Source organism: Silurus meridionalis, chromosome 20 (assembly GCF_014805685.1).
Source record: "Silurus meridionalis isolate SWU-2019-XX chromosome 20, ASM1480568v1, whole genome shotgun sequence".
Taxonomy (NCBI): domain Eukaryota; kingdom Metazoa; phylum Chordata; class Actinopteri; order Siluriformes; family Siluridae; genus Silurus; species Silurus meridionalis.
Genome location: NC_060903.1, coordinates 11309071 through 11322820, shown reverse-complemented (window position 1 = coordinate 11322820; position 13750 = coordinate 11309071). Strand labels below are relative to the sequence as shown.

The 13750-nt window shown below is 38.3% G+C and overlaps 2 protein-coding genes across 3 annotated transcripts in view; one reads left to right on the top strand and one right to left on the bottom strand.

Annotated features, from left to right (window-relative positions):
- urb1 (URB1 ribosome biogenesis homolog) overlaps positions 1–1940 on the top strand; it is a 45705-nt gene extending 43765 nt beyond the window's left edge. Inside the window, 3 exon segments of the mRNA XM_046876440.1 lie at positions 571–989; positions 991–1102; positions 1173–1940. Coding sequence (XP_046732396.1) covers positions 571–989; positions 991–1102; positions 1173–1348 — 707 coding nt within the window. The 3' untranslated portion in view covers positions 1349–1940.
- A 2509-nt stretch (positions 1941–4449) lies between these two features.
- The window catches only part of pitrm1 (pitrilysin metallopeptidase 1), a 47045-nt gene continuing 37744 nt past the window's right edge, over positions 4450–13750 (bottom strand). Inside the window, exons 18-27 of one of the 2 annotated variants that reach the window (XM_046876697.1) lie at positions 13572–13648; positions 12320–12485; positions 12108–12208; positions 9689–9809; positions 9530–9586; positions 9325–9437; positions 7834–7959; positions 5130–5275; positions 4940–5042; positions 4450–4717 (exon numbers count right to left, since the gene is read on the bottom strand). In XM_046876697.1, coding sequence (XP_046732653.1) covers positions 4624–4717; positions 4940–5042; positions 5130–5275; positions 7834–7959; positions 9325–9437; positions 9530–9586; positions 9689–9809; positions 12108–12208; positions 12320–12485; positions 13572–13648 — 1104 coding nt within the window. In that variant the 3' untranslated portion in view covers positions 4450–4623. The remainder of the gene's footprint in view (positions 4718–4939; positions 5043–5129; positions 5276–7833; positions 7960–9324; positions 9438–9529; positions 9587–9688; positions 9810–12107; positions 12209–12319; positions 12486–13571; positions 13649–13750) is intronic. The other variant, XR_006928837.1, reaches the window with a different exon arrangement.

The window sequence follows — 13750 nt, the reverse complement described above, 5'->3', positions numbered from 1 at the left end:
TTGCACCGTATCATCCGCTAGTTTCCTAATGAATCCCACAACCGCTTCCGTAAACATGTCCCAGTCTGCATCATCCAAAGCGTCCTGCAGAGCGGCCACCGATTGGTCAGTCCAGCGTGCAACCTCTCTTTGAACCAGAGCTTCCTGTTTTAGCCTTTGTTTGTAAACAGGTATGAGGAAGATTTGTAAAGGCGGCATGGTCCGATTTCCCAAATGGTGGACGTGATTGTGCCTTGTAGCTGTTCTTTAGTGTTATGTAACAGTGGTCCAGTATCCTTTCGCCCCTGGTGGGGCAGGTGATGTGCTGATGAAAGTTTGGTAGTGCGCGCTTGAGGTTGGCACTGTTGAAATCTCCGACCACAATAAGCGCAGCGTCCTGATGGTTAATCGATGTTATTTCAATTTAAGCACAAATAATTATAATAATAATAATATTTTAAGCATTTTTATTGCTGTGTATTCTTGTTTTCTGACCTGCATAAGTTGTGTCTAAGTATCAACTGAAATATTCTTTACTACACTATATTTGTTTAAATATTTGTATATACCAAAAATGATTTGTTTTCGCAGGAGCATGGCAGGAGAAAGTGCAAGGAACAGATAATTGCAAGGATTGTCATACAGAGAAATATATGCAGTCTTTGATTAAATGCAAACCCTTACTGCTGAGTGTTCTCACACACTGGGACCCATGGTCTGATAAAAACTCTAACCCCGCAACAGTGTTGCCACCCAACAGTTTTTGCCTTCATTCTGATAAAACAGCAAGTCTCATGACTGCAACTGCCCACACGCTCATCAAATGGACCCTCTGGACTTTATCTGAGATGCCTTTTGATGAATATCTCACCTTTGCAACCTTGAAATGGATGGAAAAAGTTATAGTGCCCCATGAAGCCATTGCAAGGTCTTTAATATCTGATGAAGCTATGAGAATTGACCTCTTAAAACTGTACCAGCAAACATGTGAACAAAGTGCTTACAAACTGGACACTCCAGGTTTTCACCACAGTTATGGTGCACTTGTTAGATGTTGGAGAAAAACTTCACAAAAATATAATAAGAGTATGCTCGTACCCAACTGATGATCAGGTTAAAAAAGGTAACTTTCACTTTTATCACTTTTCTCTTTTATTACTGATTGTTGCTTTACTGTAATTTGTTTTGTTTAGAAATAGGTCTGAAGCTGTTGTCCTTGTATATTCCTGAGATCTGGTGTGGAGCAAAAGTGCCTCAGCTACTTCTAATGCATGCCCAGCTGATAACCAGAAGGAGAAAGAATTCCCAGAAGTCATCTAGAACACACATCATGCAAATTTGTGAAGACATTCTGTCTGCTGTGGACTAATCCATTATTTTGAAATCACAATGCTTTTCATAAAGAACCATGTAGAATATTACAAATATATCTAATTAGAATGTAATATTGCTGCAATCCATTACTAGCATAACCACATCAGTCATTTGAAAATTAGGTCATTTGAACAGAGAGGAAATGAAGATAACCATACGTCATATGTCATAACATGACAATCATGACATGTTATTGCAATGTTTATTGTTGGTAGGTTTGAATATTTGTAATTTAGTTTGGGGTCTAGCCACACTTACATGCATTGGACAAAAATCTAAATACATGTTGTATAACTTGCAATGGGATAAGCAAATTTGGGATACAATTTAGAATTACAATTTGTAATCAATTTGATTGTTTTCTGTATGCTAACCTGGGCTATATTTTATTTCAGTATATAGAGGCTTGAGTGGATTTTTTTCATGAGTTTGTTTCACCTTGTATATTATAGAAGAATCCTTAAAAATCCATGCTTTGTAACTTTATTTTATTTTTCTTTATTAAAATTTCAGACAAATTTTAAACAAGATGTTTACCTTGATGTTGCACAATATCTCTTGGACATTACATACAAGATGTCTACTCATTTTTGTCTGAGTAACTGTGTAGCACCTCCACTAGCCACTGTCTGTTGAAAAAAGTTTGAAAACAAAAAACAGCAGAATAAAGATATCAAAAGATACATAAGGAATGTAGGAATTGGAAGAGGGATGTGCAATAGTATGTAGTACTAATAACTTAGTCAAATTGACTACAAGCTTTCTGCATGGCTCCATAGCCAAAAGTTTTGAGAATTACAAATATTAATTTTCATAAAGTCTGTGCTTCAGTGTTTTTCGATCTTTTGTCAGACATTATATGTTTATGCAGAGTCAATATTTGCAGCGTTAGCCCTTCTTTTTCAAGACCTCTGCAGTCTGCCCTGGCATGCTTGTCAATTAAATTCTGGGCCACATCCTGCCTGATCACAGGATTTACGGGGTTTTAGGGATTTTTTTTGTTTTGTTTTTTTGTTTACCTCCCTCTTGAGGATTGACAGCAAGTTCTCAATGGGATTAAGGTCTTTGGAGATTTCTGGACATGGACCCAAAATTTTAATTTGTTCCCTGGGGATTCATTGAAGAAAATAACTTCTCTGTACCTTTTGCAATATATATCAGTCAGTTTCTGATGTTTTTCCTGGATAGAAGTGGCTTCTTTCCTGCCCCTTTTCAATGATTTCTAGCACCACCCTTCTTTTAAAGCATCCAGTCTGTTATTCTAACTCAATTAGCATGAGAGTAATCTTCAGCCATGTCCTCAACAAACTCTCACTTGTATTAATAAGAATCACTGCCATGATGTCAGCTGGTCCTTTTGTGGCAGGGCTGATATGCAGTGGAAATTTTTTTTATTTATTTAGTTAATTTTCATGGCAAAGATGAACTTTGCAATTAATTACAATTCATCTGATCACTCTTCATAACATTCTGGAGTATATGCAAATTGCCATCATAAAAACTGAGGCAGCAGTCTGTAAAAATTAATGTTTGTGTCAGTCACAGTTAAAACGTGAATTTATTTGCTAAAAGTTATGTAGTTAATCAGTTTTGTTACGTTTGGATTTGCATTCAAACACATCAAGGTTGTCTGAAAACATGAGACTACTAGAAAAGTGTCAGTCAGAAAATCATCAAACCAAGTCCAAAGACGATGATTTGGGGAAAAAAGTTTGTAATTATTAAAAGAATATTGTGGCAGACACTTCAGTGTTCATGAGCTAGAGCATCAGTGCTTCTTTTACATTCTGACTGACCCCTACTGCAGTGGTGGGCGGTCAGGGCCAGCAGAGCCTTCTCTAACACGTGTGTTAGATTTTTTGTCCAATCAGATTTCGGCCTCTGTGTGCTGCCATGTCAATCTATTCTGCCCAGGGCCTTCAATGTCTGTACTGCTGGCCTTTTTACCATAATCTTTATAAGCAATGGATCTGTTTCTTTAACCAATCAAATTTCATATTCACCTCAGAGAGCAAGCTCGTTGGCCCAGAATAGAATATTTTCCGTCCTCTGATTGGTTGGTCAGAGGGAAACCGTTACAGCCAAGTTTGACTGGCAAAACACGTGTGTAGCACGCTGCACACATGATTACATCACAGTTAGACTTTTTTATGCCTCTGGAGGAAGAAAAATTTATTTGGTCTCGGACACACTTAAAAATACATTTTTAGGAAAAGCTAGACACCGTGAGGAGAGGTTGGCCAACCCCGAAGCTAGTTAGTGTGTCTCAACCTGGGAAAGGGTTTGTTTACTGCTTCCAGACCACTGAGTACCACTGGCTTACAGCCTCTGAGGAGCGGTGCAAATTATAAATCTGCATCTCTGGTGAGTAGGGTGTATTTTATTTACATTTGAAAGTTTTTGTCATGTTATTAGACAAATATTGATTCTGAACTGCGGGTTTCTTACTTTAGTAAAATGGTATTCACCCCCCATATGTGAAATTCCTCTCTCTCTGTAATACCACACGTTGTTCGAGTAATACCTTCACGTTGTGCAGTATTGATGGTTTCTATAATTGCGACGTAATAGTGGCGGTATTAAGAGGTGGATTAAGTCAGGTAAGTCCCCACTGAAGGCCCAGGTACCAAATGAACGGCCCGCCACTGCCCTACTGAGTCTAAAATAAACACCCAGACTGTTCTGGACTATCAAAGTTTTATTGATAACAATTCTTCAATAACTGTGGCTTTTTTTAAATGAAGCAATCACGTTTGAGCAAAAGTAAAATTCCTGTGAAAAAAGTTATTTATAATACCATAGGCATGAATTTAAGTTATTTGAATTACTTTGTAATTAGCATAACAATGTAAGTGCAAACAATGTGCCATATTATGTGATGCCACCCTCCTTTTCCAATTTAAGATGTACTAAAATGAACAAAAAATGTATGGCATTGTTGGACACTGTCGAATACTACACACCAATCTACCTGAAGCAATTATTGTGTATTACATTTAAAATGTAAAACTATGATACAAGGCATTCTTTTACTCTGACGTGTTTGCAAAAGATTAATTTTAGTACAAAATATAAGAAGCTATAGACAACACGATATTGGATAATAGATTTTTTAATATTGGAATGTGCTTGCCAAGTCGAAAAAGACATTTGAAACAACAATGACAAAACGAGAAAAACGAGAGTATCTACACACATCATCATAAGTAATTTACATCACTATTTTGATGTGTATGTAAATATAGCATTCAGAACATGTGATTGTTTTGCCTATTTTACAACCCAGGATGGGTCCTTTTTGATACTCTCATTTTTGGGACCCAAAACTGCAGTACCACAAGTCCTCTGACCGATGCCAAGATACCTGCAGACAAAATGCATACATGCTGAAACATCATTTGTAAAAAAGTGTTTATGCAGTTAACATTTTAAAAGTGTACAGGAAATAGTTTACTGAATGATTTGTTGTCTACATATTTTTACAGTAATATTAAAAGAAAAAGCTGCCACAAGGATTACTAGTAATTGCACATGAAAATGGGATTTATATATATTATTTACGTTTTTCTGTTAAAAATGCCCTTACCGGTTAGCCACATCTATAAGGCTTTTCTGTGTGACAGCAAAGAGTCTTTCTCTGTGAGCCTGTTTCATTTCATCAGTAATCCCATTTAAAAAAAGCCCCAAACCTGCAAGTTTGAAAGCATTATTTATAAATATTCAATAACAGAGGCAATGATTGCAACCAAACAAAAAATCTGTATGCAATGGCTGACCTTTATCTGATGGGGCAACTGGGGCATCTACAGAGGAGAAGACAGACAATTTGGCCTCATCCACATCCTGCTGTGTAAACCTGCCATCCTGAGCCCACTCCACACCACTGCGAAACACTTTAAGAGTCTGTGAGCAGTTAGGGTCTCTGTTAAGATAATGTGGAATTAAAAAATACACAAGGTATTTAAAAAAATTGTTAAATACATACAAAATATAAATATATCTATTATTTAATAATTTGTTCATTTATTTATGACCAAGTTTTCAGGTCTCAGTGTGGTGCTGCCACTCCACAACAATTAAATACAACCTCAATTCCAAACAAATTAGGACATTGTGTAAAATGTAAATAAAAACAGTTTGCAATAAGCTGCATATCTTATAAAGTAAAATGTTGCTTTGATATTTGCAAATAACTACATTTTGTTTTTATTTACATTTTACACAGTGTCCCAACCTGAAAGTGTCCAGTGTCCCCATATGATTAGAAATTGTAAGCCAATAAGGCATTAGGTGCAAAACTAAAACTAAAATATTAGTTGGAAAACAGATATTTCCTGTTGATGTTTTTAAGACAATAAAAAATAAAAAAGGAAAGACACAAAGCACTGCGGGTTTTTTTTTTTTTTTTTTTTATAGTTATTACAAACCTGGCTATAAACAGCCATACCTTTTAGAAGTTTTATAGCTAATGGCCATAAATGAATAATTGTAATACATTTTTAAACAACAAAAAAAAAGCAATAACATTTAGCACTTGTGGAAAGAAACACAAGTGTGTATTTTACTGTATTTGTCATTGGTTTGACTACTTTTCTATCTTTAAAAAGAATTACACAGTGAAATGTAATGCTAGTGTGCTTTTTGAGGTGTATAGAATGTTATCCAGATAGTAGTTAGTTGTTAGTTGTTAGTGGTTAAGGCATTTAACTTCAGCTCTGAACTTTGCGAGTTCAAATCTCAGCCTCCACGAAGACTCTTGTCTGACCTCGCCCTTCACCACTGCAAACAGCAAACGGCTCAGAGCCGATCCTTGATCCAATCCAACCTCCACCATGAACCAGTCTGTCGTTCCTACTGTACACTTCACTGCTGTCAAACTGTTCTCATACATGTCCTACACCACCCTCACATACTTCTCTGCCACACCTGACTTCCACAACTCCTCTCTTGGCACTCTGTCATACGCTTTCTCTAAATCCACAAACACCCAATGCAACTCCTTCTGACCTTCTCTATACTTCTCCATCAACATTCTAAAAGCAAATAATGTTTCTGTGGTGCTCTTTCTCAGCATGAAACCATACTGTTGCTCACAGATGGTCACCTCTTCTCTCAGCTTGGCTTTCACTACTCTTTCCCATAGCTTCATGGTATGACTGATCAAATTAATTCCCCTGTAGTTACTGCAGGTCTGCACATCTCCCTTATTCCTAAAGATCTGTACCAGCACACTCCTTCTCCATTCCTCAGGCATCCCCTCACCTTCCAAAATCCTTTTAAATAATCTGGTTAAAAACTCCACTGCCACTTCCTTTCTATTTCCAGATGTCACACCAAGCACCTTTCTAGCTGTCTCCCTCATCACTTCTGCAGTAGTTGCCCAATCATCCAGCACCTCTTCACCACCACCGAGCCCCAGTCTGACCTCTACCCTGAATCTCACACTACGGTCTTCATCCTTCGGTTTCCATCTTATTCTTTTTTTAAGTCCTCACTCTCCTCCTCCTCTTTTTCACCTTTAAATCCATCCTACAAACCACCATCCGATGTCTAGCTACACTGTCCCCTGCCAACACCTTATAGTCTCCAATCTCCTTCAGGTTTCATCTCCTACATAGAACATAGTCCACCTGTGTGTACCTTCCTCCACTCTTATACGTCACCCCCTTCTTCTTAAAATATGTATTTACTACTGCCATTTTCATCCTAGCAAAATCTACCACCATCTGCCCTTCCACATTCCTCTCCTTTAAACCTACCCATCACCTCCTCATCACCTCTGTTCCCTTCACCAACATGGCCATTAAAGTCTGCCCCAATTATTATTTCCTAGGTACACCTTCTACCACTTCATCTAGCTCACTCCAGAATTTTTCCTTCTCCTCCATCTTACAACCCACTTGTGGAGCATAGGCACTGATGGCATTTATCATCACCCCTTTACCTTCCAGCTTCCCCTATCAGAAACTCTCTTTACCTCCACTACACTCTTACTGTACTCTTCCCTCAGGATCACCCCTACACCATTTCTCTTTCCATCCACACCATGATAAAAACAGTTTAACCCATCTCCAATATTCCTGGCCTTACTCCCTTTCCACTTTATCTCCTAAACTACCTTTCTTCTACCTCATCAGCTACCTACTATCAGCTACCTCTCTCCCTTAACCAGTCATAGTACCAACATTTAAAGTACCAACCCCTCCCCTTCTCCTTTTTTGGCCAACAGTATCCCAATTTCCACCGGTACCCTGTTGGCTAACAATACCAGTGGCGGTTGTTGGAAACCCAGGCCTTGACTGGTCAAGAATTAAATTAAATTAAGATTTGAGGATAAGGGCGTCTTCTAAATGCTATAAATGTAAAATGCAAGTTTTTGATTGTGTATTGCATTGAAGTTGCATGTTATATTAATCTGCACAGTAAAGAATGCAGCACAATTCCTAAATAATACACACAGTAGCCGTTTAAGTTTCTTACCTATAAGAGTAAAAAGCAAATAGGCCATCTCTTCCGATTTTTGCTCCTCCTCCATAGGCTCCACCTTTCTCTCTGATTTCTGAATGTAGAAACTTAGCACTCATCATTCTTCCTAAAACACAGAGACTAGAGAGAACAAATTATGTTAGGCAAACTAGACAAACAACTACCGTAATTTCCGGACTATAAGCCGCACCCACTGAATTTTACAGATATTTTTATTTTTTACATAAATAAGCCGCACCTGTCTATAAGCCATGTCTACACTGAAACTAATGAACTTTACACAGGCTTTTCCGAAAGAGAGTGTCTGTAACGGGTGAAATATGTTGTAGCCACACTCCTTTAAGAGCAGAGCGGCATTTTGGGAAAAGCAGGTCACTGCATTCTTCCGGTATTACTGCGTGTGTGAGACTGAGGATTATGTCCTTATTATTCTCTGATGCTCATTTCTAAGTTTCTTTGACTAACCCATAACGCTGTTGCCAAGAAAAATTTTAAAAAAAAGCACGAGCTTTGGAAACCTGTCTGTGCTTAAAGGATTTCTGTTGCAACTGGAGTTTTAGTGAGCGCTCCCTTCACCCAGACTCACGCGTTACAACGGCTTGTATCTAAACAGTAGCTGACCAAGTAAGTCATTGTTCACTGTCTTCACTTGTGAAACACCACTGATTGTGACGAAAATTAAGATAAACAAAGAAGAAAAAGTAAAAATTTTAAAGTTTAGGGATACGTAGTGTACACGAGTGATAGTTAAAAACGAGTTTTCCCTCCTCCTCCGCTTATTGCCTCTACCCCCCCTCCACACACACACACACACACACACACACACACACACACACACACACACACACACACACACAACCCCCCCCGGTGTATTCGTTAGCTCAAGTCGTCTCATCTACAAGGAAAATACACTGAATAAAACCTTATTATATCTTTACATATGCTTTCTATTATGTTTTTATACAAGATTTGTTATTTAGAAATGTATTTTCCAATTTAATAACATGAAACAAAAACGGGGAGTCATTTTGAGGGTTGGAACGGATTAATGCCATTTTAAGTATTTTCAATATGGAAAACTGATTTGATGTGTGAGCAAATTGAGATACGAGCTCGTCCACGGAACGAATTAAACTCGTAGGTCAAGGTACCACTGTATTTCTCTGGGGAGTTTATCTTTTGTCATCGTCGTGGATTTAAAAATCAACACCGGTTAAAGTTTTTCTCACGATGCCCTGCAGCTCAGAGCACAGGTGAGGTGCATTTTTTCGTTTCCGTTCGGAAATTTTATTGGTCTAATGTTATGTCGCTCAGTTTTTTGGCTTAAAGTTTGTGAAACCGGGAAAAACCCAGGAAAAATCCATATATTAGCCGCCTCGTTGTTTAAGCCGCAGGGTTCAAAACGTGGGGGAAAAAGTAGCGGCTTAGAGTCCGAAAAATACGGTAAATTGTTTAAATGTGGTAAAAGCACATTTTGTGATTTACCTGGCATAATCCTCGTGTGTCATGGGGACAGTGCGCACACATTCACTAACAAAGTTCACAGGAAATGGAAATTCGAAATAAGTCTTCATCTGACATGGTTTAAAATGAGCCGCCTAAAAACCCAAGCATGGATGCAAATTATAATACAAAAGGTAAATAAATACTATAAATACTGAATAAAGCATTATAGTATAAATGTACATACAGAGACAAGGTTACGAATAGGAACTGATCCAACAGGGGCATGAGGATCCAGTGGTCTCTGAAATGCATACACACAAAGGTACAAGACAGTACAGTGAATAAAATACATTTTAAAATTATGACATTAATTCAAATAAGCAGGTCTGGTTAATTACAGTACCTCAACAATAACTGCTTTGATGGCTTTCCGCTCCTTTCTGTTAGAGGATACACTACAAACAAACTTCTCCAGCTCAACCTCAGCTTCTCTCATTTTCTCAGGAGTAGCGTTAATTGCACATCTAAGAATGTTATTTAAAAGACAAAACTGCATTATTTCATTTTTTGCATTGTGATCTAATTTGAGTATAACCTCAGGGCCTCAATACTTGTTCTTAGACTTCAGAATGTTTGAAACACTGGAACATTGTGCTCAGTTTATGTGGTTCAGTGGGGGTCAATTGTTTCTTTTTATATTTTAACTCAACCCTAAATCCAGATCTCTAAAACTATATCAGATCAGTTTTTCAAAGGATTTGGGGGTGAAAGTGTTTCTAGAGTTCTGGGATGTATAAAGTAGACAATAACAGGTAGAATTCTTAGGTGCTATATGTAATGTTAAATGCAATATTATGCTTTGAATTAAGCAAACATGCATACTCTATTAATTATCTTTAGGATAATGGCAGATGTACTGAAGCAATTAAGGATATGTATTTAGAGTATTTCATAAAATTGAGTACACCCCTCACATTTCAGCCAACATTTTAGTATAACTTCTCAAAGGAAAATATTATAGAAATGCACTAGATGGATATATTTTAGAGTAGTCAATGTGCAGTTTGTATAACAGTACAGTAATCCCTCGCCACATCATGTTTCAGCTTTTGCGGCCTCACTCTAACACGGGTTTTTACATGGAAAATATCTAATTTTGTTTTGTGGATTTTTCACTGTATCTTGGGATTTTGCAGTATGAAGGTAGTATTGATAAGAGTTGTTTTATTTATTTTTGCGGTAAAATAAGCATTTACTAGCCAAATAAATTAAGCTTTCAGAAAAGTTGTAATGCTCTTCTGCAGTACATTCATTTCATCATCACCACCATCATCATCATTAGTACTGCACACTTAATTCATCATCATAATTTAAGTTGTAACTTAATTATAAATTTTTTATGTTAAAATTACATAGGTTTAAGAATATTAATTGTGTTTATAAGAGTGTTGGGACAGTTTATAAAGCTTGACGATATACTGGTATTCTATATATTATACTGTATACATATTAGTTTGCTACTTCGCGGATTTTCGCCCATCACATGGGAGGGGTGGGGGGCTGTCTGGAACGTAACCCTCGCAATAGGCGAGGGATTACTGTATAGATGAATTAGTCGTCTGAAAATAACATACAGCCATTATTGTAAAAATAGTGATCACAGCTGTACGTTGCTTAAGGTCCTATTCATCATGTTCCTGTTTTTAACTGATTGATAGGACCATACATATTTGTGTATCTTGTATTAAAGTAGTTAAAATTTGGTGCTTTGAGTTCAATTCTCTTATACTGACAACTGGATGTTAAACATGGCACCTCATGTCAAAGAACTCCCTGAGGAATTGAGAATCGGAATTGTTGCTCTCCACAAAGATGGCCGAGGATATAAGATCAGTAACACCCTGAAACTGAGTTACAGTCAGGGACATACAGAGGTTTTTCAAGACAGTTATCACTCGGAACAGGCCTCGCAAGGGTCCATCAAAGAAGTTGAATCCTTGTGCTTTGTGTCAGGTGCAGAAGCTGGCTTAAAAAAAACAGACACATGGGTGCTGCCAGCATTGCTTTAGAAGTTGCAGAAGTGGACAGTCCACTTGTCAGTGCTTGTATCTGTCAAAGAGCATGAATTACTGGAATCATGTCCTGTGGTCTGATAAGACTAAGATACATTTGATTGGCTTAGATGGTGTCCAGCGTGTGTGGTGATGCTCTGTGGTGAACCTTACATTGAGGGAAACATGGATTTCAACATGTATTGTGACATTCTTAAGCAGAAAATTATGCCCTCCCTACAGAAACTTGGCCAAACGACAGTTTTACAACATAATAACGACCATAAACACACCGCCAAGATGACACTGAGGAAGCTGAAGGTGATGGAGTGGAAAAGAATGTCTCCAGACCTGAAATCTATTGCGCACTTGTAGGGGGAAACCTCAAACGGAAAGTGGAGAAGCATCATGTGTCTAACATAAAGCGACTCCAAGATGCCATTATGGAGGAGTGGAAGAGGATCTCAGCTCAATTGTATGACTAGGAGGATTAAAGAAGTGCTAGAGAGCAATGGTGTTTACACAAATTATTGACAGTTTGGACACAGCCTGACATGTTCACTTATTGTATTTTGACAATAATGTCTGTATGTTGAGATTTGTTTTTAGAGGACAGTAAATCTGTACTGCTATACAAGTTGCACATTGACTAATCTACTATAGAAAAAAAAGTTTAATATATTTTATTGTCCCTTGAGAAGATATATTAAAATGGCTGCTGAAATGAGAGGGGTGTACTCACTTTTGTGAGATCATTTAGACAACTTGTACCTCATATTATCTGGGTTTAGGAGGTGTCTCTTTATTCTGGGTAGCTTTCTTAAAACGGATGTCAAATCAGGCATCTCAGCTATTCTCCTCATGAACCTTACCTGTGAGACGAAAAAATAGTTTTTAAAAATAACTGGAATTGAATCATCTTAATGTAAACCTGTCATAACCTAAGTAATGCAAAATACATTAGGTGTAATCTTGGAACCTACCTGGTCCATACCAGTGAAGGTCTCATACAGATCAGCAGCAGGTGTAAGTGAACGCCCTGCTCGTGTCATTGCATAAATATGACCTGAATATGAAATCCCATTGGACAAGTCTTGAGCTATCGACATCACCAACACTCGTAGCCTCTCCTCGTCATCAAAATGAGGACTAGAAGACAAAGGGCTTTTTAATTGTAATTGAAATTACAACAAACCATATATATACACAGTGGAACCCGGTTATGTTGCCGGCCTAGGGGACACCAAAAAGCATCGAGATAACCGAAGATCGAGATAAACGAAAACCAACATGGCGGCAATATATTAACGTGCTTAAAATTTCTTTATGTACATGATGTGCATTATTAAATGAGAATGTGCATGCCTGTGTTTTTGGAGGGTTTTTTTTACACAACAGCGTCGCCGCAATTTGTCTGATTGTTCATGCAGATTGAGATAACCTGTAATGAGGATAAGGAGGCGGAAGCCGAAGTAAACGCAAACAAAGTTTATTGAGAATACTCAGGAGATAATCCACCAATACTTGTAGCGAAGCAGTAATATCCAGTGGTGCGCTCCGGGAGCGCGGTCCACGAAGTTCTGTGAAAGCAGAAAGACAGATCCTGTAGAGAATCCACGGATCTGCGCTATGGAAAGCGCAGCGCTGGGCAGCAACGGATAAACGTGGTGCAGACAGCGTGAACATGGAAAACAGCAGGATCGGGGTAATCCGGGGTGCCGTTGAGAGAATGCGGAGTCCGAGAAGAAGGGTACGTAACGGGATACGTATACGCGATTACACAGACCGCCATGAACCAACACATACGATCATGCACAAACAATAACGGACCGCGAGTGTGTGGAGGTGAGGGGCTTAACTAGGAGATGGGATGAGTGAGTGAATGAGAGTCAGGTGTGTGATCAGAGTGACTGCGATGAGCTCGCCCGCACAGGAGAAGAAGCTGGGTGCCTTGGGGAATGCCACCGCCGAAGGGGGCGTGGCAGGGGGATTCCTGATATAACCGACGTTAAGTGGCAAATTTGCCCCCCCTTGTGCTTGAGATATTAGGGTTCGGCGACATAAAAAAAAAAAAAAAAGACATAACCAATAAAAAAAAATGCTAAGACAAAGCGAGAATTTGGCGGTTCCACTTCAAAAACGTCGACTTAATAGGGTTGGCGAGTTAACCGAGGTCGAGATAAGTGGGTTCCACTGTATTTTTTTCATTATTAGCCCATTCTTAAATATACCCACCAGTTAAATATGTCACTCCACAGGAGGAACATATGAGGCAAGTTCCTTTCCAGACAGGAGGATGTAAGAAGTATGCCCTGTAGGACACAAATAGTTATAAAACAGTTTGTAGACAGGATTTTTGATCTCAGGTTGATAGGTTATAAAATGTGTAATAATGACACAAATAAAGTAGAAAA